General features: G+C 64.5%; 1 protein-coding gene across 2 annotated transcripts in view; it reads left to right on the top strand.

Moving 5' to 3' along the window:
- SSBP3 (single stranded DNA binding protein 3) overlaps window positions 1-23,491 on the top strand; it is a 126,597-nt gene that overhangs the window by 97,111 nt on the left and 5,995 nt on the right. Inside the window, exons 6-13 of one of the 2 annotated variants that reach the window (XM_056122167.1) lie at window positions 13,748-13,825; window positions 14,667-14,726; window positions 17,313-17,379; window positions 17,467-17,543; window positions 21,406-21,470; window positions 22,083-22,131; window positions 22,437-22,472; window positions 22,652-22,706. In XM_056122167.1, the coding sequence (XP_055978142.1) occupies window positions 13,748-13,825; window positions 14,667-14,726; window positions 17,313-17,379; window positions 17,467-17,543; window positions 21,406-21,470; window positions 22,083-22,131; window positions 22,437-22,472; window positions 22,652-22,706 (487 nt within the window). The remainder of the gene's footprint in view (window positions 1-13,747; window positions 13,826-14,666; window positions 14,727-17,312; window positions 17,380-17,466; window positions 17,544-21,405; window positions 21,471-22,082; window positions 22,132-22,436; window positions 22,473-22,651; window positions 22,707-23,491) is intronic. The other variant, XM_056122169.1, reaches the window with a different exon arrangement.

Below are 23,491 nucleotides of genomic sequence, written 5' to 3' on the forward strand. Positions count from 1 at the left end.
TGCTTTGTCTGGTAAGCGGCTCCCCCGGCTTCTGGCCCCGGTCTGATGGTCCCTGGCTGAGGCTTGAGGCCAGGCGTGCTTGTCGGCAGCCGAGACCGACGCTGTCCTTACCCAGCTGCCGTGGTTGCTGTGGGCTCCTCAGGTCGGGCTCTGCGGTGGAGCATGGTGTGGCTCGCTCCCCACGCCACAGGGAGCCGAGTTCAGGGTCCTCCAGGGGTGTGGCTCAGCAGTGGGGACCCCCTGGGCTGGAGGGAGTCAGAGTGGGACCATCGAGCTGGAAGCCGGGGAACTCTCTGCTTTCTGAGCTGACGTTCCTGAGGCCAAGTGGCGTGGCAGGGTCACCGTGGAGGGAAACGCTTTCGCTCCCTGGGCGGAGGCCGTGGGTGTCTGCTTTCAGAGGCCGCTGTTCCCAGCGTGAATATTAGCAATTGATTGCGGGCTGTGCACCCCCCCCCCGCCCCCCCCCGCCCCCCAGTTGTCTTGCCAGCAGCCACTCTGATACAGGCAGGGAAGTAGAGATGTTATCAAGGGTTTTATCTGCCGCCAACAATTTCGCTCCTTTCCCCACGTGGCCTCGCCTGGCCGGGCCAGCACAGCGGCTGGAGGGAACCAAGGAGTCTGCCTGCACTGGCCGGGCCAGCTGTGGCCAACATCTGTCTCTGTAGACCCGCCCCATCTTCAGACTAGGACTGCCCCAAAGGTGGCACTGAATTCACAGAGCAGCAGGCAGCTCCAGGACGGGGGACTGGGGAGCAGCTTCCCCCTCGTCCCTGCTCCTCACAGAGCAGCTCAGGGCCCCGAGCAGTAGCACAGTGGGGAATGCACTTGCCTTGCACGCGGCTGACCCAGGTTCGATCCCCAGCATCCCATATGGTCCCCCGAGTACTGCCAGGAGTAATTCCTGAGTGCAGAGCCAGCAGTAACCCCTGAACATTGCAGGGTGTGCCCCCACCCCCCCAAAAAAAAGGTAAAAACACTTAGCCCGCCTTGCTAGGGCCTCTGCCTGCCCAGGCTTTCGGCCACTCTGGGCCCTGCAGGCCGGCTGCCCGCCCGCTGAGGCTGGGCTGTTCACTGCTTCTCCATAAGCACCTGGGTGGCCAGGTGCTGTGGCGTGAGCAGTGCCTGGGTGTGAGTTGTCAACTGGCGAGGAGGTGGCCCGGGACCCGCCCTGGCCACACCTTCCTGTTGGGACCACCAGGGGGGTTCTGGAGGCCTCGGCAGAACTTTGGAGGGCTGTTAGGATTCTGTGCGCTCCTTGCCAGAAGTCTGTCTGCATGTGGCATCCCTGGGGGCTGGCGTGTGCAGGGGACCGGGACGTGTTGGAACCGACTCTGTTTGTGTTGCTCGTGTTCCGGGGGTGGAGCTCGGGCAGCCGCAGAGTCCTGGCCAGGCACCGGGAGGGCCCAGTGTGGGCTTCCAGAAGGACCCCGAGAACTGGCGCCTGAAGGTGCCCATGCTGGTCTTGCTTGGTCACCGGTGCTGGTTGGCTTCCACCGGTGGAAGTTGTGTGTCCCAACACTTCCCCCAGAGCCCCCCGTCCCCCTGGGGGACAGAGCGTGGTAGACCAGATGGCCCCTGGAGGCCCTTCCAACGTGCATTTTCTGCCCTGCCTCCAGATGGGTTTTACATCACGAGGAGGCGGCGTGCTCTTTTTCACAGCTCAAGTGCAGGGCCCCCCCCCCCCCCCCCCCCCCCCCCCCCCCCGCACATCTGGCAAGCCCCGCCTGGCTCGACACGGCCCTCTGGTCTGGGTGGGGCCCCAGCTCCCAGGCCTCGGGCCTCATGGTGCTTCCAAGGGAGGCACCAAGCACTCAGGGTTTCTCCGCCCCAGCAGGGGAGCCCCGGGAGGGCAGGGGTCACGGACTCCAGAGCCTGGAGTACGGGCTGTTTTTGTTCTTGTTTTGTTCCAAATTCCAATCATTGTTTTCAGCTCCGCAGTGTTTTTACACAGGCCACGTGCTTTCGTTTTACTTTCTGCCTCTCTGCAGAGGCCCCGTGGCCCGTTTGGCAGCCTGGGGTACGTGCCGAACCCCAGCCCCGGGGACTGGCTCCTGAGCCCAGGCCCCTTCTCAGCACTGGGACCGCCTCACGGAAAGGCGCTGTCCAGATTGTCTGGGGCCGTTTCCCCAAAGTGAGGGGCCCCTGGGGGGCTGGCTGGGGCCAGCTGCTCCGAGCCCCACGAGGCTGAAGCACGCACTGATGTGCCGTGTCTGCTGACAGGGGGCGTGTGTTGCTTCTGCTCCCGCTCCCTTGTAAGGGAAGCCCAGGCGCTGATGGAACTGGTTAGTGGTCGTCTGATACGGAGGCCTGGGGCCTGGGTGTCAAGCCAGAGGGAATGCACCGAAGTCTGTCCACAGGAGCAACCAGGCACTCAGCAGGTAGAGCCCTCCGTGTAGCAGGACGTCGTGAGCCCTTGCCTGCCCAGTAGAGCAGGGAGGGCCGCCTGGAGGCAGTGGTCACCTGAGCTGAGACAGGATCTGGCCTGAGGCAAGCAGGGGTGTGTTTGTGGGAGCTGGAGGTGGGGAGGTTGCAGATAGTTCCGAAAGGAGCCGAGGCGGGGCATGGGCTGGGCCAGGAGCACGTCCCCGGACCTGCTCTGTGGGCGTGTGAGCTGCTTTACGCTGGCCGCCTCCATGTGATGGCCCCACGCACACTCAGCCTGGGGGCCAGGGGCAGGACCAGCACAGGCCGCCCTGAGCCCCGACCAAGGCGGGTGGTACTAGGCAGGGAGGCCGCGAGCCCCAGGGGGAGGCAGCGCGTTTCCAGGAGGACCCACGCACAGCAGGGACGGGGATGGCAGAGCAGGGTCGCCATCCATCTCCTGCCCCCTGCAGTGACCGGAAGGGACAGGGCGGCCTTCTCTGCGCTGGCGTGGCATGACAGGGGCCAGAGGGCCGGCGCTAGGACCGGACAAGGCCCCCATGTGCTAAGTCTTCCCTGGGGAGGACTTGGTGGTGGGGTCCCGTTGGACGGATTGAGGGGTCTGAACCTCAAACCCTGTCCCCGCAATTCATCCCTGAGGCTCGGTGACCGCCCAGTCCCCCAGCCCCAGGGAGCCCTTTGCTGCCCTCAGAGGGTTTGGCCTGGGGCGGGGGCCAGGCAGCCTGGCCTGGGGACACTTCCCCGAGGGCTGACACCGGAGCCGAGGCCTGAGCTGAGCCGGAGGCCTTTGCCAGGGAGGGCGGGGGAGGGCTGCGTGCCAGCCCCGCGCCCTCCGTGCCAGGCCGGGAATGTGAGAGGGCAAGTGTGGGGTGGCGGGAGGCCTGGCTGGCGGGCAGGGCTGCGGGCAGGACCTGGGAGGTGGGCAGGGCCGCGCCCCAGGGAGCCTTGGGGAGACTCGGGCCAGCCTGGTTGGGGTTGGCCCGTAGCAGCTGGCGTTTGGGGCTCCCCGGGGATGCCTCGGATCCTGCAGCACGGCCCAGACCTGGGGCCCAGACCCGGAGCTCCTACGTGCCCACACACAGCCTTCTCGGGAAGCAGGGGCACGGGGGGGGGGGGGGCCCGTGGGAGGAGACGTGTGTCCTTCGGCATCCGAGCCCCCGGGGCTGCCCCCTCCATTCCTAGGCCTCTGTGGCCTGCTCAGGATAGCCCAGGAGACCGGCCTGCCCCCCGCTGGGCAAGGAGACTGAGGCTCACACTGGCCAAGGGTCGCTCTGGAGGACCGTCCTGACAGGCCCGTGGGATCTGGTGCCTCTAGTGCCTCGCCTTGTCCTGTGGGCAGGACAGAGGGGTGGGTGCAGATGACGGTGCGGGTACGGGTGCAGGGAAGGGTCCAGGTGCAGGCGTGAGTACAGGCGAGGGAGGGTCTGGGTGCGAGTGAGTGCGGGCGTAGTGGGTCCCCCGGGACTGGCCTTCCCTCTCTCCCTCCACCCGGGCCTGCTGTCCTGCGCCTGACAGAAGGCAGGGTCGCCCGCTGAGAGGGATTAGAGCAGGGGGCAGGCCTCCCCCTGCCCCCGGCACCTGCTCCCCTGCCAGCTGCCTGAAAGCCGGAGACCCTGCCTGGGCCTCGGGGGCCCTGCTCGGAGCTGTGGGGTGTCCCTGGGGCTCCGTTTCCCTGCACCCCCCCCCACCTCCGGGCCGAGGCTGCTTCACTGGCCACTCAACTCTCCACGATCCTGGCTGTGGACAGAGGGGGGCGGGGCGGCGGAGTTCTCCCTGCCAGCAGCACCCCCGAAGAGGTCAGGCTGTGCTCCCCGCCCCGCACTCAGCCCGGTGCCTCCCCCTGCCCTGTGGCAGATGCCCGGCTCGGGGCTCCTAGCAACGGTGGACAAAGGCTGCTCCCGCTGCCATGCCAGGCGGACCCTCCCTCCTGAAAAGGGAAAGGGAGTGGAGGCCTTCACTCTGGGCAGGGGGGCTGTGTGCGCGCGCGCACACACACACACACACACACACCACACCACCGTCCTTCCCCCCCCCCCCTTGGGAAGCACAGCTGTGCCCAGCAAGGCCCCAGGAGGGCAGTATGTCATCTCTCCCCCCCGCCCGCCCCAGCTCCCAACTCTGCCTCCCTCCAGGGAGGACCCTCCCTCACCCTGTCTAGGCCTCAGCCCTCTTTCAAGACTTGGGGGGTGGGCATCCTCGGAAACCCTCCCCCCACCGTTCTCTCTATCAGGGAGATCTCAGGACATCCTAAGGGGTGTTACCCCCTATCCTGGGCCCGAGCACCGTGTGGGCGCTGCTCTGCCAGGACAACTGTCTGGCCCCCCAGCCCCGTGCCACCCCCACCAGCCTCTTCTACTCATGGCTGGCAGGACCCCCGTGTTTCTGTTCAGGCACGGCCCCCTGCAGCCCGCCCCCACTTCCGTCTCTGCTGTGTGTACCCCGAAGTACCTCTCCCTGGGCGCTGTGTCCCAGGAGCTCCCTATGGTCACCCTGTTGTTGTGGGGCTCAGGACTGAACCCCCAGTGAGGAAGCAGCCCCTTGGGTTGGGCACCAGGCTCCGAGGTGCTGTCACGGAGCTGAGGACGAGGCGGGGGACAGAGTGAGGGTCTGCAGGAATTCAGCCCCCAGTGAGGACTGCAGGGACGGGGGACGCTTCTAAGGGCCCGGGCACAGGCCTTGGCATCAGGGTCCCTCAGCACCGCGGGGAGAGTCCCGCTGTGGGGAGTGACCCCTGATTAGAAACCAGGACAAGAGTGGACACGGGAAGCCCTGGGCCTGGCCCCCGCCGTGGCTCTGATGCACATTGCAGGAAGCCTGGCCTGGTGGGCCATCGTGGGTCAGGCTTGCTAAGGGCCAGGGCTTTGTGGCACCGACTGGCTGCAAGCTGGGCTTGGGGCTTCCCGGGTCCTGGGGCCCTGGTCGGCGCTGTGTGTGGGTAATGAGGGGTGCAGAAGGGCATACCCTGCTGCCGGGGCCGTGACCTCTGAGCAGGGCGAGGGTGCGAGGCGGCCCCCTCCTGGCCGTGGTCAGCTGCGATTCCCCAGCTGCTCTGCCAGGCTTTGGACCCCGGGAAGACCCACAGGCCGACTGCGTCTCCCCGTGCTTAGGGGCTGCTTTTGTCCCCAGAGAGGACCCTGTTGGCGCTGGGCATGGGTGGACCAGCCGTCCGAGCCTCTGCGGTTGGATCTCTGTCCCTCTACATCTCCCTGGGCACCCAGGGGTGCAGCAGCCAAGCCTGGCTCCTCGGGACTCATTCTCACCCTACTAGCGAGCCCCAGCGGTGGCAGGCAGCCCTCAGAGCCCCCTGCGGTCACCCTGGGTGTGCCCGCGGTCAGCTCCGCTGGCTGGCGTCCGGACGGGGAGCGCAGTCCCGGTCTTGGCTGGCTTACAGCGTTCCTGGGTCTTTCTCGACCAACTGACCGCCTGTGGCCCGAGGAGGACTTGCTCCTTAGAGTTGGCCCCGCTGCTGCCAGGGGGCCCTGTGCTCCCATCCCGAGTGGCCGCCCGTGCTCCTGGTCTCTGCCCCCTGCGCCTGTCACCCCGGCATCAGCACCTGTGACCTCGGAACTGCCCTACCCGCGTCCGCAGCTGTGGGCTGCAGATTGATGAGAGGTCAGGCCAGAGCGCAGGGAGGCGGGGAGCCTGCCTGGTGGGTACGCGAGACACCCAGGTACAGCCCCAGGGATCCCCGAGGATCGCTGGTGGTGACCTGCGCAGGGGCTCGTGTGTGGGGTCCCCTCCCCCAAGTAAAGGACAGTGGGGCCAGAGCAGTAGTCCAGGGAGGAGGGTGTTCGTCTTGCCCACAGCCAACTCGGTTTGTTCCCCAACACCCCATGTGGCCCCCGAGCACTGAGGTGTGGCCCCAAGATCAGAAGAAACAAGAAGGGCAGACAGGCATGGTGCCTGCTCGGTCCTTCACCGAGCAGGTGGCCTCCGTTCTTTGGGACAGTCTCTGCCGGCCCCCGCTGTCTGCCGCCTTGCCCTGGGCTCCGAGCAGCTGTGGCCTCTGCGTGTCCACGTGGCCTCGTCCGTGGAGACGAGTCTCCCACGATTCAGATACAGCACACTGCTGTGGTCAGTGGCCTTCAGGGTCTCAATATCCCCAACTATAAGTGCTGGGGCATTGGGCGTGATGGGCAGGTGCAGGGTCCGCAGACACCAGGTTCTTCCCGGAGGAAGAGATCCAGGGTTCCTCGGAGACCGGACCCAGGGGTACAGCTGGCGGAAAAGGCCCTGGGTCTTCTCCTCGTCTCCGGGGCAGCTGCCTGGACATGGGGCGGAGGAACAGCTCAGTCAGCGGAAGGGGGTTCCGGAAGGATTCCACAAGCAGACAGAGGGATTTTCCCAGGTGCAGCTGTGTGACGGCAGCTGCCCTTGGGTGAGGGCTGTTCCCAAGAGAGGACCGGGTGCTCGGCTCGGTCCCGGGCCCCTCCTGGGCCAGTGGCTTATCTCACCGAGCAAGGTGCATGGGCTCCCGAGGGTGCTGTGTGCAGTGTCCCCTGTGCTGTTCCCCAGTTCCCACAGAGGCAGGCCACGTGGTGGATTTGCCCGAGGGAGGCAGCCTAGGGCCGGTCCCCCAGCCCCGTGTCCCCGGGGGAGTCCTGGCTCTCGAGTGGGTGGCCCATTCTCCAGACTTCCGGGAGAGGCAGAGTTGAGAGAAACCAGCTCATCCCCGCTTCCTGTCGGGGCCAGCAGCCCCAGGATGACCCCCAGTCCCGTGCACCCGCTCCCCGGGGCTGGTGCCCCCTCCAGCCGCATCTGGAGAGCCTCACGTTGGAGGTGGCAGGAGGAATGTATGTTCTGGGGTCTGCGAAGCCTCGAGAAGGGAGGGGTTCCCCCGTGGCACCTCACCCTCACTGTACTCAGGCACGGGCAGGAGCCCGGGTGCCTGCGCCCACTGTCTGCAGGGCAGAAGGGTGGGGATGCTCCTCTGCAAGGTGGGCGTCCTTGCTGTGCCGGGCCTGCCACTGTAGGTGTTGGGACAAGGCATCAGAAACCCCCCAAGCCCTCGCCCGCAGGATAGGTCTGACGGAGCAGGGTCCCGGCTGGAGCGGAGGTGAGGGTCTGCAGCCTGGACCCTGACACCCGCCTTCCGGGACCTTGGGAGAGGGTGCAGGCGTGTCTCTGGGAAGGAACGTGCTGCAAGTGGGGTTCCCACGCCTCAGACCCAGTGTCTCCCCGGCGAGACCTCCCAAAGGCCGAGGTCCCCCGGCCTCCCTGAGTCAGGGATCTTCTGGGTGATGGTGCTCTCAGCTCTTGGTAGCTTGTCCTGGGGGGTCTATAGCACGGGCTTGTGTCTGGGCGCTGGAACCCAGGTGCGGGAGGCGCTTAGTTTACATGTGGACGTGAGTGCTGCTGTTCTCTGAGCCAGTAAATGCGCTCTCCCGTCTGCCCCAAAGGTCTGGAGACAGACAGACAGACACACACACACACACACACAGACTCCCAGATCTCAAGCAGCTAAATGAGGCAGCTCTCTTCTGCCTCCTTCTAGCACGTGGCCATACACATGGAGTCTGGAGACACACACACACACACACGCACGCACGCACGCACGCAAGTAGCTGAATGAGGCAGTTCTCTTCTGCCTCTTTTCAGTGCGCACAGCCACACACACACATAGTCTGGAGACACGCACACACACACACACACACACACACACACACACATATCCCCAGAGGACACCCAGCTCTCCAGCCCTGGCTGAGGTCGCTCTCTCCTCCCGCCCCTTGCAGCCACCAGCCCCCCTGGAGAATCCCCATGTGTTACAGCACACACTCGTCGACCCTCCGAGCAAGACCCAGGCCCCCCCAGGGCTCTGCGCGGGCAGGTGGGGGATGAGGCTTGTTCACCAGCACGTGGCCAAAATTCTGTTGCAGGAGAGCGAGGGGCAGTCAGGGACCACACGGGCACTGCTCATTGTGTCGCAGTGACCGAGGGTCAGAGGCTTCAAGATGGTGACCCAGCCAGAAATCTGGGCCGAGTTGGTGGCCAGTGTGGCCTCTGGGTGGGGGTCGAGGAATGTCACTCTGCTGGCCTTATTCTTTGTCCTCCTCAAGCTAAATCTGGGCTCTAGTGAATGAAGCCATAGTGGGGGAGGGGCTAGTGCAGGGGTGAGAGTGCTCGCCTCGCTCACGCCAATTCCAGTGCTCCCCAGCACCGTGTACGATCCCCTGAGCACGTCCAGGTGTGATCCCCCCCCCCCAAAAAAAATACTGCCCTGACGACTTTTGAAAATGCAAGATCGTCCTTTTCCTTCCTGTGGAAAGGGCTAGTCTCTGCTGTGTGTGTCTGAGGGAGCTGTGGAGTCACAGTGGAGTAAGAGCGTGCCGCTGTTTCCCCAGCCATTGGAGGGGACGCCCACCGGCTTGGAAACTGCCCCTTCGTCAGGGCCCACCTGGCTGTGAGTGTGCAGACAGCGGGCAAATCGGGCCTTTACGTGTGGCCTCCCCCGGCCCCTCCTCACCCCTGCTGACGCCGTGGTGTCCTGCAGAGCCGTATTCATGTGGACGGCAGTGAGACCCTGGCCGCCTCCCCCTACCGTGCTTAGCCCACCCCGTGGCACCCCTGCTTGCAGCTGCCGGCCTCCACCCTGGGTGCAGGTGGAGAGCAGAGGCCTGAATTTTGACCTGGGACTTGTGAGCCCACGTCTCCGGGGCTCAGTCTTGGTGTGGGGCTGGACGTGGCAGCCTGAAACAATGAGAGAGTGGCCAGGAAGGCTCCAGGCACTTGTGAGGCTGTGGCCTGAGGGGGGTATTGCGCCCCCTGGACGGGGACTCCCTGCTGTGCCAGCGCCCCTCCCTGGCAAGCCCATTGCACTTGCCTGGTACCGCATGTGGCAGAACTGTGGGTGCGTCTCCACGGTGGCTGGGCCCCCCTCCCTCCCCGCCTGAGCTCTCCGGGGCCCTGTTCTCGTGCAGTGGGTGGGAACTGCTCAGGTGATGGCTCAGGCCCTCAGCCCCCGCTGTAGCCTGTCCCCCTGCGTCCTCCCGCACCCGAGGGCCTGTCCCTGCAGGAACATGGCTCTGCAGGCCACGGCCAGCACTGTACCTGTGAGTCTGAGAAAGGAAAGAATGTGGGGGGGGGGGTGGCGCGGGGGTCACACCCAGCGATGCTTAGGGGTTACTCCTGGCTCTGCACTCAGAAATTACTCCTGGCGGTGCTCAGGGGACCATATGGGTGCTCAGGGGACCATATGGGATGCTGGGTTGGGAACCAGTGTGCAAGGCAAACATCCTCCCCGCTGTGCTGTCGCTCCAGCCCCCAAGGAAAGGGTTTTTATTTGCGTCCTGCCCGGTGATGGCTGCCTGGCACAGAGGTCAGAGGGAGAGGCAGGTGTGCTGAATCACGGTGGCCCGGCCACACCTGTCCCTCCCCAGAAGGGCTCCTGGTGTTTCCTGTCCACTCTCTCGACCCAGGAGCAGGTCTGCCGGCACGTCGTGTGCCTTCCGCCATGTCTGGTGAACGTGATTCAACACTCAGAGCTGCTCCCCCACCGGGCGGCCTGTGCGGGCCACCAAGAGCGTGAATCTCCAGCCTCAGTGACCCAGGAGTCCAGAGGACCAGAATGTGTGTTCTGCCTCTTGGCAACCCCCAGACTTCGAACCCCCTCACAGTGAGGCCTTCTGGATTTTGTTGTTGTTGCTGTTGCTGCTGTTTGTTGGGGGAACCACACCTGGAGATACACTCCTGACCCTGCTCCCAGGGACCGGTCCTGGCGGGGGTCACCGGGACCATCCATAGTGCTGGGCTCGAATTCTGGTGGGTCGCCCGCAAGGCAAGCGCCCTGCCTGCTGAACTGTCGATCCGGCCCCCTCTGGGAAGACAAAGGGCACGTGTGGCCTGGCGGGTAGTGGGCTGTGGCCGTCAGCTCTTCTGGGGGAGTGTGTCCCGGGAAATGTCTGCCCCCAGAAGGGAGCACTACATACAGCCGGAGGGTGGGGGCTGCCACACTGTGCCCAGCCACTCGCCGCCACCGCTGCCCGGCCTCCTCGGCTGCCCCAGGCCCATTTGTACCCTGGAAGCTTCTCTGAACGCACAGCCAAGGGCTGGGGAAGCCGGTTCCCGCTGCGCGTTTCGGATGTGTTAGCGCTTGGTGTTGTTCTCCTGAGGGAATGGTGGGGGAGCCGGAGCCCACTCGATAGCTGCCCTAGCCATTCAGCCCACCCCCCTCCCGCCCTCAGCTCTGTGCATGGCTTTTATCACTGTTATTAATAATTAAGGGTCTGGAGCTGCTTGTCCAGCATGCCATGGCCATGGCTGGTCCCCTCCCGCGGAGGGAAGGACTCCTGCAGGGCCCGAGAGCGTGGGCAGGGGCTGCCTGGAGTTGCTGTTCTGCAGATTCCCCTTCTGTGTGCTGTGGACAGAGCCCAGGAACCCAGGGTGCTGCCAGCCCTGCCCCTGGCACCTCCTGTCAGCATCTGGGGGCTCTCTGATAGGGCACTGAGGATGGAAAGCCGCTGGGGTCCAAGGCCTTGATGCACGTGGGAGCCGGGGAGGCTTCACGGGAACCTCGGCTGGGGCAGAATGACCTGTGCCCCCGGTGTTAAGGCACCCCCCTCGCCGCCCACGCTTGCCTCCTGGGTCTCTGGGGAGACGCCCACATCCAGTAGTGGTCCGAAATCCTCAGGGTGTTCTCTCCCCGCTGCCTCTCGCGGCCCTTGGAGGTCAGCCTTGGCTGCTCCTCGCCATGTGCTGTGTGGTCCCGCCCAGTACCCCTGGGCACAGTCTGGGACCCCTGACATCCCCAGGGTGACCGAGACGGAGGGGTGTTGGCTGCCCTCTGCTCAGGGGCACCTGTTCTGCCCGCAAGGCCCCGAGGTTTGCTGGGGCCTGGAGTGGACAGGGATGCGTCGCAGTGTGGTCCCTCCAGGGTGGGCTCTCCCCCAGTTATCCTCCTCCTCCTTGGAACGCCAGAGGGAGGTCTCTCTGCTGCAGTCCGTCCTCCTGCACGGCAGGAAGTGGCAGGGGCACAGGGCTGGCTGGGGGCTGCCTGCATAGGGGAGGGGGGGGGCCCGGGCGGCCGTGAGCAGCGCCCAGAGGCAGCTGGGGACGCAGAGCAGCTCCTGACCCCGGATAGAGGGCAGTGCCATCCGCCTCGGGCCACTTGGTCGTGCGTCTCCAGTCAGCCAGCGCATCAGCTGGGCCTCTCCCCAGCTACCAGAGTGCAGGTGCCGGGGCCTGCCCAGAGCCGGCTGCTGTCCCCACGGAGACCGTTCGTGTCCCCAGGGAGCACGTAGAGGACGGGGAGGAGGAGGAGGTGCTCCTTGCTTCTTGCCAAGGACCGAGGCGCCCCCGGGCAGGTCGTTTGCCCCCCGCTTGGCAGCTGGACCTCACCCTTGAACCCTCCTCCTCTGCTCTTTTCTTGCTCTCTTTTTGGGGGGTTGGTGCGGAATTATCTTATTTTGTTTACATTGCACCCAAGTTTCCTGGTACAAAAGACTTGCAGGTGCAAATATGTCCCGCCTTCATTAACTTCCCCTCCCTTTTTAATTTATGTGATTTCAATTTTCCTTCCCTGTACTGTTAATTAGGGGACCCTCTAATCAGTGCCATTATCACAGTGGTATTCATGTTTAGGAAAGCCGCTAAACAAATGCTTGCAAAATTGCTAAATGGCTAATTAATGTCTGTTAATTAAGAAAATTGCTCATGGTAACAAACCATGCCGTTGCTGGCAGCCGCTAGAAAGACACACTTGTTGGAATTAGGAGCGTGGCAGGTACGGAACATCTGCTCCGCGGAGCTTGCCGGAAGTGAGCGGCCAGGAAGCCGGGGCCGCCGTCCCTCTGCCTCCGTCGTCCTCCACTCCTCTGCCCATGCCCACTGCGCTGCCTCCCGTGTGTCCCCCCTCCGTGGCCGGTGACCGGGCTTGGAGGGAGGGGGAAGAGTGGGTCCTGCCCGAGTTTCTCCGACGTGCCCCCTCCTCAAAAAACAGCCGCCTCCTGCCCAGAGAACAGCCTGTCGTGGGGGGAAGAGGCCAGTCCGGCCTGTTGGGGCTGGAGAGGGAGAACCAGGGCTGGTTCGCTTGCCTTGCCCGCCGCTGACCCGGGTTCAACCCCCGTCACCCCAATCGGTCCCCCGAGCCCCATCAGGAGGGATCTCTGACCACAGAGCCAGGAGTAAGTCTTCAGCACAGCCGGGGTCGCCCCAAAACAAGACAGTCACGCATGTCTCTCGGTCTCAAGAGTCCACTTCCTGCGGGCAGACGAGCACCTTGGGGTCATGCTTCATGACCTTGACCCTGGTAGAAAACAGGTTGGTGCTCTTGTGACCTGGGGTGCGTGTGCACGCTTGCTCATGTCACGAGCAGGTGGAGGTGAGCGGCAATTGTCTGCCTGGAAACCAGCCCTCTGGCGCTCTGGTGATGTGGGATCAAACCCAGAGCCTCACATATGCCACTGAGCCGGCTCTGGGCCCTCAGTTCTACTCTTCCAAGTAGTTTCCTTAAAAAAGAAAAAAGGTTGCAACCCACTTAATTGGTTTTACCACCCGCTAATGGGTTTCGACCACAGTTTGACCAACCCCATGGTTTAAGTGAATTTGCCTGCCCACCTCTTCCGGGGCAGTTGAGGTCAACCTAGCCCTGGGCTTGGGCAGGATGGGGGGCGGGGGGGCGACACCAGCAGGAGTGCAGAGCTCAGCTCCTCCACTTCCCACCGGTCAGCCAGCCCACCCACTCACGCAGGCTGGGTTGCAGGCGCCATGTCGCTGCCCTCTACCTCTCCGGGTCCCTTTGCCGAGACTCAGTTTACCTCACCTCTTGGGCTGTTTTCAATGGGCGCATCAACGGAGGGGTCATTGTGAGATTGTGATGGTGCCACCTTCTCCCTCCAGTTTGTTCCTCTCTGTTCCCGCTGGGAGCGGCTCCAGAGAGAGAGAGTGTGTGAGTGTGTGTGTGTGTCTGTTGGGAGCTCTTTGCTGCCCACTTTGTGTGTGTGGTCCCCCCTCCCCCCGTACATCATGGCCACTTGGCCGATGGGGCAGTTCCCTGGGCGTCCCCCGGCCCTCCAGCCTGCATCAGCTGCTTATTTAGCATGGTAAACTGGGTTCCCGCGGTGAGCGGTCGCGGGCCCTCCTCTTGCAGGCAGTGACAAAGGAGCCTGCTTGTCACTGCGTTCCTGGGAGTCAGCCGTGACGTGTCCATCAGCCTCTCCGCGCCCGCTCTCACCTAGGCAGGCATCTGCCTCCCCCCTTTGTTCCTGCCCCCCCCCAAGCCTGCCGCCTGCCCGCCCGCCCGCCCGCCGCTGCCACCCGCCGCTGCCCCCCCCACCTCCGTTTTGGTTGAGTTTTTGTTCCCGGAAGCTTCTCCTGCGCTTCTCCATGTGCTGTGATCTATAACCTGCCTCTACTGTCTGGCTCACAGGGTCCTCCCGGGTCACAGCCCTCGCCGCACGCACAGCCTCCTCACAATCCCAGCAGCATGATGGGACCCCACAGTCAGGTAATGGCCCTGGGCCCCCCGCCCGCCCCGAGGCTCCCGGAGCACGGAGCCCACAGCGGGAGACAGAAAGGGATCAGAGCAGACCAGCTCTCCACGGACAGACACACGGGGAGGGCAGCACCGTGCCCTTGTCCCCGCCAAGATAGATTTTGTTCCCTGGACACGGCACCCAGCTTGGATATAGACGAAACCAAAGGAAAAGACACCCCCCCCAAAAAAAAGAAACAGAAACAAAACAAAAACAAAACCCAGTCCCCAGAACAGCATCTCTGTGACCTTGTCAGCGGCCTTTGCGTTTTTGTCGTTGTCGTTTTTATTTTTCCCTCTCTCACCTTTGGTTTGGTTTTGAGTTTGGTTCACCATCCATTCGTGCCCGAAGCTGCATCTGGCCTTGCCTTTGTGCACTCCCGCTGCTGAGCTGCTCGCCCACCCCCCGCTGCGGCCAGGAGCCCGCTGCCGCCCCACCCCCGGGTGGGTCCTCGCTCTCCCCGCACACCCCTGCCCGTGGCGCCCCGCATGTGTCCGTGCGTGTGCGGGGCCCCTCGCGTCTGCAGCACACACCGGCCACGCTCCTGGCAGCACTCGGCCCGGCGTGGCTGGACCTGCCACACGCCCCAGCCACGGGCGTCCACCCACGCTGGCCCTCCGTGTGACCGGGGGGCGGGGGCGGGGCAGGGCGGCCACCTGGCGTTCCTGCTGTCCAGAGGAGGTCCTCCCGAGGGGAAGAGGCCCCCAGGAGACGATTCGCGGGCACCACCCCCAACTCTGGCGTGGAACAGCCGCGGCGTCTGTCCCCCGCGGGAGCGCAGGATGTCACTGAACAAGTGTCCTGTGATTGCAGCCTTTCATGTCACCGCGCTACGCAGGCGGCCCCCGGCCCCCGATCCGAATGGGGAACCAGGTACTGTACTTTTCCTCTCTCTCTGCCCCTTGGCCAGCCGGACCTGGGGGCACGGGGCGAGGGGCTAGGGTCAGGAGGGGGAGGGAGCTTAGTGTCCGCAGGGTTGCCCGCACCGGTGCGGCCCCCTCTCGGCCCGCCACCTGCCCCTCCGAGAGGGCCCCGGGTGGGTGGGGGTGCTGGGTTGAGCTCCTCGGGGAGCACGGCCAGGCCCCTGGCCCTCCCTCCCAGCCCCTTCTTGGAAGAAGGTCCTCCTCTTTAATGAAGTTAATTGACAACATGCATTTTTTCCTGGAAGCTTTGAGAATTGCCAAGGCTGGTAAATATAATCCTGCTATTAAGGGGAGAAATGGGCCGTAGGAATGCTTAGATCAGGAGCCCGGATGCAGCGGAGCAGGACATTGGTGAGTTTTTAAGCAATGTCTGCCTGCGTCCCAGACCCGCTCACAACAAGACAGGATTTGTTCGCGTAATTGGAAAAGTGGCTTGCTCCCGGGGAGGGCTTTCCGGCCCGGGGCTGGACGCCTGCCTCGGGGCAGCCCTAGGTGGTCTGGGGGGGCGGGGCTGAGGCAGGGGCCCCCTTGGGCCCTCCTGGGCAGGAAGGGAGCTGCCTCCGTGAATAGCCCCTTTTGACAACCGGCCAGCACAAGGAAACTTGCTAGAAAGATGAGGAAGATTTCTGGTCACGCCACAGTGTCTCAGCATGACCTTGCTCGAGTCCTTCAGTCTTGCCCGCGCCTCCAGCCGGTGCCCTTGGCCCGGGCGCTCGGTCTGCAGCCGTGTCGGGACTGTCCATGCCGGGCTCCTTGCCTCAGATGCTGCCACAGGGGTGCCCCCCTGCCCCCGAGCCCACTCAGGGACCGACACAGTGCTCTCCGCCAGGCTCTCGGGGCCGAGGTTCAGCCGTGGCTCCTTTCCTCCCAGAGCACTTTGTTTCCGAGTCTCTCTCCACGTGGAACAGACACGTGTGAAAAGGAAGAACAGGGACCCACTCTTTGCTTGTCGTTCATTGTGGCTGGTTCGGGGGTTGGGGGCCACATTTAGCAGTGCTCGGGGGTCGTTACTGGCAGCGCTAGAGGCCCGCCCGGGCCCAGGCACAGTCTCCCCATCCCGAGAGTCCGTGGTTGAGCAAGAAGGGACACGTGGAGGAGGACCCCGGAGGGGGGCCCTGAGCCCTCTCACACACGCGCGCAGGGCCCTGGGTCTGTGCTTCCAGCTTTCCCTGGGGCTGGGCCCAAGGTGACTCCTATTTGGAAAGGCCCTTCCGCACCGGGGGGCCCAGTAATGTGGGGCCGCGGGGCCACCAGCACCTGCCCCCGTACGCAGACACAGAGAAACCTGCATTGAGCTTCTGCTCTCCTCTGAATGCAAAAACGTTACGTCCTGCGGTCAGGGTGCCCCTCTGGCTGGTGGGATGACCGCACACCGTGTCCCTGAGTGTCCCCTCCCCCTGCCTGCCTTCCCTGTGGGCGAGGGCAGCAGTAGACAGCAGACTGGCCCAGCTCACCTCACATCCCAGAATAGGGGGACGTGTATACACTTTGGGTACCATGATCTGGGCCCCAGAGGGCAGCGCAGCGTCCCTGAGGGTGGACGGCAGCTGGAGGGCTGTGGGTTCAGGGCGGGAGCCCAGACGGGCACAGACTATCCCTCCTTCCAGGGTCCTGCGGGCGCCCCCGAGTGTTCCCCAGCCCACCCTGAAGGGCTGTACACAGGCCTGCAGCCCCACACCAGCCCTTTACCAGCTTTTTTAATTTTTTTCAAACCATTTGGAGGTTTCGCTTCTCCAGATCGGACCCCTGGGCCCCGGCCATGCACACCCCCAGCCCGCCCTGGGCCGCCCAGCAGGGCTAGGACAGGCAGGAGGAGGGAGCACTGCCCACAGACTCCTGGGCTGGTGCAGGCCCCAGCCACTGCTGCACCCAGGTCCCCCAGGGCACACGGCTTTGTGTCCTCTCAGAGTCCCTCGCCAGGCTCTAAGGACGAAAGTGCAGACCCCCGCTTGGACAGGGCCCCCCACACCGTGCATCTGAGCTGGGCCCGGGGGACGGGAAGCGGGCAGGGAGTGTGTGAGGGACAGTGGCAGGGGCAGATGGGAGCCGGGGGCCAGAAGCTCCCGGTCACTGGGCCTGGCTGTGTCCACCCCGCCTGTGTTTCCTCCAGCCCCGAGAAACATCCGTGTCCCCCAGCTCCACTTCCCCGTCAGGCTGGAGCTGACTCGGTTTCCCTGGTGAGCCCATTCTGATGCGCTTCACAGCAGGTGTGCCTAGCAGGAGACCCCCCTGATGCCACCCTCACTGCACCTGGGGGTCTCCGTGCCTCGGTTTCCCCATCTGAATGGCAGTGGCTATGCTGCCCCCAGCGGGGCCTCTCATGGCACTGGGATCTAGCCAGGGGTTCTCCGGGTTCCCCCAACCTAGGGGACGTCTAAAACAGGCATCTCACAGGGACAGGGAGGCAGGACTGGGCTGGGGCCCCTCACTGGGCAGGCTGCAGGTGGCCGGGCCATGTCAAGTCCCCTAGCCCAGCCCCAGGCCCCTGCAGGGAGCAGCCGCCAGCACGGGGCTCAGCATGTCGCGTCTCTTGCAGCCTCCGGGAGGAGTTCCTGGGACGCAGCCTCTGCTGCCCAATGCCATGGACCCCACGCGGCAGCAAGGTAGCGCGACCGCGGTGGGCTGCGTGGGGCGGGCCCTCTCACCCCTCCCCCTACCGCCCGCATCTCACTGCCCCTCCTCTCTCGCAGGGCACCCCAACATGGGAGGATCCATGCAGAGGATGAACCCGCCACGAGGCATGGGGCCCATGGGCCCTGGGCCACAGGTAACAGGCGCACCCTCCCTCCTCATCCGTCTGTCCGTCCATCCGTCTGCGCCCGCCTTCTCTCCTCTCTGCACAGTTTTGCTTCCACATTCCCAGGGCAGTGGACGGGAGGACAGGCCTACCCCCAGCGGCTCTGTGCCCACCGCTGAGCCAGCCCCATGCGCCCGCAGGCAGGGGTGGTGTGGGCCGACTGAGGTTGGGGAGCCACGGGAGACAGGGGGGTCTGCACATGGAGGAGCCCTGTGGGACACTGAGGGCCCCTCCCTGAGGCAGGTGACTGGCGCTGGGTCCAGGGAGTTTGGTGCCCCTGGGACAGTCCCTGAGCAGTGGCCCTAGCCAGTCTCCAGCTGTGGCTGGAGCTCACAGTCTTGGGCTTGAGTGACCCAACAGGCCTCAATTTCCCCGCCTGGCCTTGGGGGCGGGGGCCTGCTCTCCCTCCACGGCCCTTGCGTATGTCTGGATTTCGTGGGGGTGAGGGGGGCAGAGTGTGGCATGTTTTGCCTCCTTGGGGACTCTCGGGCTCTTCTGAAGAAGCGAGCAGTTGAAGTCCGGGCGGGGGCTCCCAGGGGAATGAGGTTTGTACAAGGGTGCCCTGGGGCTGCTCTCTGCCCTGCCCACTGTCCCCTGCGCTGGAGTACTGGGTTGTCAGGGCCCCTCCCCAGCCATGGACAGAGGACACCCACCCCCACTCACATACACGGGTGGGGTCAGGCGCACAGACACAGATGCAGATGCACACACTAGACCGCACACCCCACGGCCCTCCCCAGCCTCTCCCGTGGCAGATGGCAGTCCTGGGACTGTGGGGGTCACACAACAGGGTGGAAGGGGTGTGTGTTTGTATTTGTGTGTGTCTGAGTGTGTTTCTGCGGTGTATATGCTAAGTGTGGTGTGTGTCTGAGTTTGGTGTTTGTGCTGTGTGTCTGAGTGTGGTGTGTGCTGTGTGCTGTGTGTCTGACTGCCGTGTGCCTGTGTGTCTTTGTGTCAGTGTATGTCTTTGTGCGTGTCTGAATGTGCTGTGTCTGTGTGTGGTGTATATCTGTATGTGTGTCTGTGTTTGTGTGCCGTGTGTATGTTGTGTGTTTGTTTACTGTGTGTGTGTTGACTGTGCTGTGTTTGAGTGTGCTGCATGTCCTGTGTACTTGCCTTAGTGTGCTGTGAGTTGGAGTGTGCCGTGTGTCAGTGTGCTGTGTGTGTCTGAGGGTGCTGTATGTGTGTGTCTGTGCTGTGTGTGTGTCTGAAGGTGCTGTGTGTGAGTGCTGTGTGTGTGTCTAAGTGCTATGTGTCTGAGGGTGCTCTGTGTGTCTGAGTGCTTTGTGTATCTGAGGTTGCTCTGTGTGTGTGTTTGAGGGTGCTGTGTGTGTCCGAGTGCTGTGTGTCTGAGTGTGCTGTGTATCTGAGAGCACTGTAAGTGTGCTGTGTGCGTGTGTCTGAGGGTGCTGTGTGCATTTGAGGGTGATGTGTCTGAGGATGCTGTGTGTATGTGTCTGAGTGCTGTGTATGTGCCCGTGTTGTGTGTGCGTGTCTGAGTGTGCCGTGAGTCCTTGTTCCTCGTGGGCAGTCGCCCTTTTCCCTGGCCCCAGCACTCCCTCGTGAAGCAGCTGAATGGCCGCTTCCTGCCACAGGGCCTTGAGCTGCCTGCAGGGGTCTGGGGGGCTGAGAGCTGGCTAGCCTCTGGCCCCCACCCGCGGGTGCCTTGGGGCCGCATCCTGAGGCTGACGAGTCAGGGCCTTAGAGCCCCTTCCTGCATGGCTGCACGGCCTTGTGGCCGGGCGAAATCACCACCTGGGGACCCTCCTTGCAGTGAGGAGGCTTGAAACCAGCCCCCCGACCCGGCACTTTGTTCTGCCCTGGCTGACACCCCAGCTTGTGTTGGGGGCAGGAGCCAGCTGACCCCAGGAAGCCGTCCTGGGGGGCGGCGGGTCCAGAGCTGGCCGGCCGCCCCCGCGTGCCCGCGTGCATTCTCGCTTGTCGGGAAGATCCTTCTAATCCGCAGGGCTGCGGCGTGGAGAGGCGGCGCGCGCTCGGTGCGGATTTGTCGAGAGGATTTAGCTGCTGCGCGCGTGGGCCTGCGATGGGCCCTTTAAGACCCGGGGTTCTGGGATGCTTAAGGCCGCATTAAGGGCTTTGGTGTTTGCTCTGCAGCACGATCCCGATCCGCTCAGGCCTGCCGGGCCTCCCAGAGCCCACAGGGCGGGTGCTTCGTCCCTGCTGCCAGCGTCTCGCCCTGTGCTGGCCGCTCGGGCAGGCAGAGCCGGGCAGGCCTCATCGTTAGTCTGTCCTTTGCCCAAAGCTGCCCGCGCCAGCCTGGCCGTTCTCGGGCCTGGGGCTCTGTTTGCTGGACAGGGGCGTGGGGGTGGCCCCCGAATGGCCCAGAGCTGTGGGCCGCCCTCTGCTCGCTGACCGAGGCTTGTCCTACCCACTGCCCTGGCTGCCGTGTTCTCGCAGCCAGGCCTTTTTGAATTCTGTGTTTGGGGGCCACACCCAGCAGGGCTCAGGACTTACTCTCCTGGCTCTGTCCTCAGAGGGGTCTCTCCTTCCGGGCTCGGGAACCCTGGAGGGCAGTCAAACCTGGGATGGGCCCATGCAGAGCCCTGCCTGCCTAGGTTCCGGGCTTCCTGTGAAGGGTCCCTGAGGCCTCAGCATCCCTGTGCCCCGGGGGTACACACACACACACACACACACACATACACACGCACGCACGCACACACACACACGCACGCACGCACACACAGGTTCCAGGCTTCCTGTGAAGGGTCCCTGAGGCCTCAGCATCCCTGTGCCCCGGGGGTACATACACACACACACACACGCACGCACGCACACGCACACCCTACCCCCCCCCCCCCCCCCCCGCCCGCCCATCTCCTCCTGTCCTCCTTGGTGTGGAATTGGGGGTGGTGCTTTGTGCACGTTTGGCCTCCCAGTGTGTCTGGCCCCAGCAGTGCCCCTTGTTGAAGGGGATTTTGTGCCCTTCGCCCGAGACTCTCCTGTATGAAGGAAGCAGGATCCATGCCCAGGCACCGTGTGAGGCCCAGCCAAGCCGGTGTGTGGTGCGTGGCCGTGGCCCTGTGTGGGCATGTTCGTGCATGGTGTGTGTGTCCGTGCTCTGCGAGGACCAGCCCCTGCCATCCTTTGCCTCAGGGACCCAGGCTGGGCCTCCAGGTGGCCCTAACCACCGTCGAGCTACGGTGCCCACACTCAGAAGGTCCTGAGAGGGCGGGGAGCTGGCACCTGGCGCCAGTGTGGGCTTGGGGCCTGGGTGGGAGGAACCTAGGGCGTGAGCACTGGAACCCTCAAGGAGTGGGCAGGGAAGGCATCCCGAAGGAGGCAGGCGTGGATTGTGGGTTCCCATGGAGACAGCGGCAAGGCAGAAGGGCTGGCGGCAGGCAGCGGAGAGTCGGGCCAGCGGCTGGCCCCGAGCCCTAGTGTCCACGTGGCCTCGGGCTTTCACTCCGGGGGCTGTTTGTGGTCTCCACTGAGTCTCGAGCTGTGTTGCCTGGGATTAAGTCGGGATGACGCCAGTGTAGACCCAGGGCCCACGGGCACCGGAGGAGGGGAGCTGCCCTGTGGGAGGGGCCTGGGGGTCCGAGCAGAGGTCAGGTGTTTCCCCAGCGGGGTGAGCCTGGGGTTCCGGAAGCTTCATTTCAGCCGTGACTGCCCTCTGTGCTGGCTCTGTGGTTCATGTCCCTTCCCCCTCCCCCCACCCCTTTTTCTTTTAACGAATGTGATTTTTCCTCATCAGGTTCTTCACACAGACTAACCCTCTCGCTTCTGTTCTGTCTGTCTGTCTGTCTCCTTCCCCTCTTCTGTCTGGTGCCCCTTCTCCTTCTCATAGACTGACCCTTGGTTATCGTTGCAGAATTACGGCAGCGGCATGAGACCACCACCCAACTCCCTCGGCCCCGCCATGCCCGGGATTAACATGTAAGGCAGCTGGGCCTGCCCCAGCCAAGGGCTCCTGAGTGCCGCCTCGCGGGCCGGGGGCTCTGCGGGCTCCGCGGTCACCTCTGGAGGCGGCTGTGACCTGACCCCTTCAGACTCACCCGCCCGCACGCCCATGGCTCCACGGGGCCAGGCAGGCGTGCAGCCCAGTGACTGCTGGGAGCTTGGGGTTTTATGGGGGGTGATGTTTGATTTTTTTTTTTTTTCGATTCGTTCATTCATTTGGGTTTGGGGCCATACCCAGCGATGCTCAGGGCTTACTCGTGGCTCTGCACTCAGGGATTAGTCCTGGTGTGGCTCGGGGGACCCTTTGGGATGCCAGGGATCGAGCCCAGGGCTGGCTGCAGGCATGGCCCACACCCGCCCAGCTGCCCTGTGGCTCCAGTCTCCTCCCCTCTTAACGGCAGGGCCCGGGCTGCAGCGGGGAGCTGGGCCTTCCGAACCAGGACGTGAGCCGTGGCCCCTCTGGCTCCCCTTTGACCCCAGAACTGGGGGACCCCGGCCCACAAGCCCCTGAAGGACCTGCTCGGTCTGTCCTGCCCCTGGGGCCGTTTCTAGCACCTTCCTCACAGGCTGCCTCTCTTCCTCTCTCAGGGGCCCGGGAGCCGGCCGACCCTGGCCCAATCCTAACAGTGCTAACTCAGTGAGTACCAGGCAGGGCGCCGCTGTGGGTTAGGGAGGTTCCGGTTGCTCTTCCCGCATCCCCGGGGAGCCCCCCAGGAGACACACGGGGGCCCCGGCTGCCTCCCAGGACCCGCTCTGCGGCTGTCCCGGGCACAAGAGCCTCGCCTGGGAGCCAGAGTGGGCTGGGACCTGGACTTGCTGCCGCCTCAGCCCTCCTTGCCCCCTCCCCCCAGGCCCAGGGGGGCCCACGGTGGTTCTGGGTGGGGGTCACGCCGCCAGGTGGGTGCGGAATGGGCTGCGAGGCTAACGCGCATCTCTCTGCAGATCCCATACTCCTCCTCGTCACCCGGCACCTACGTGGTGAGTGTGCTGGGGGGGGGGGTGTCCACGCCCCTTTCCTGAGTCCCCACGCGGAGGGCGGGGGCGGGTTTCCAGCGGGCCCCATTTCTGCTGGGCGCGCGTGAGCTCACCGAGGGGCACGTGTGGGCCGCGTGGGGAGACTCGGCTCCGGTTCTGAGCCGTTTCTGTCTCCTCTGCAGGGGCCCCCTGGTGGAGGCGGCCCTCCAGGAACGCCCATCATGCCTAGCCCTGCAGGTGAGAGGGCTGGGAGGGGGCTGCTCCCTCCTCCCTCCCCCCTTCTCTCTCGCCCCCTCCCCCTCCTCTTCCTCTCCTGCTCGCACACGTTCTCCTTTCCATAGTCTCATACACGCTGCCACGTGCACACACACACACCTTCTTGCACGCGCACTCACACACACACACACACACACACACACCCCGTCTTACGCACACGCCCACACCCGGGCACTTCCTCTTGGTGCATTCTTACACTTGTTCCCCCACACTCTCAGTAGACACTCCACACATCTCCCTCTGACACCCGTTCTCCCTTTTCACCTCTCCCCCCTTCCCCCCTCCCCACACTCGCTGGCAAGCTCATCCTCAGGGGCTGGGGGCTGCCCACCGTGCCCCCCCCCCCCCCCCCCCGTCGGTGCGTGGCCTCGGACTCCGACCAGGCACCACGTGGACAGCTGAAGGGGTGGGGGCTTGGAAGGGTCCTGGCTCCCGGGCCTGCGCAGGGCTCCCGCTCCTGTCTCCCCTGCAGAGGGAGGGCCTGCGTGCCTGGGGGTGGGGGCCTGCGCCCGGCTAAGAATAGCGTCGCCCCCCCCACCCGCCGGGATTCGCGCAGTCCTGAGCTCTGCGCTTGGATTCCTGCCCAGGGGGCGGGTGCCCGCTCCTCGGGAAGCACGCACGCCTTCCTCAGAGAGGCCCCCTCCCTCAGCAAGCACCCGGGGAGGCTGCTCGGCTGCAGGGGTGCGGCTGGTGGCGGCAGGCAGCTCCCGCTCTGCTCCTGCTCCTGCCGCATTCTGATGAGCTGC

Source organism: Sorex fumeus, unplaced genomic scaffold (genome assembly GCF_029834395.1).
Source record: "Sorex fumeus unplaced genomic scaffold, SorFum_2.1 ptg000045l, whole genome shotgun sequence".
NCBI classification, from domain to species: Eukaryota; Metazoa; Chordata; class Mammalia; order Eulipotyphla; family Soricidae; genus Sorex; species Sorex fumeus.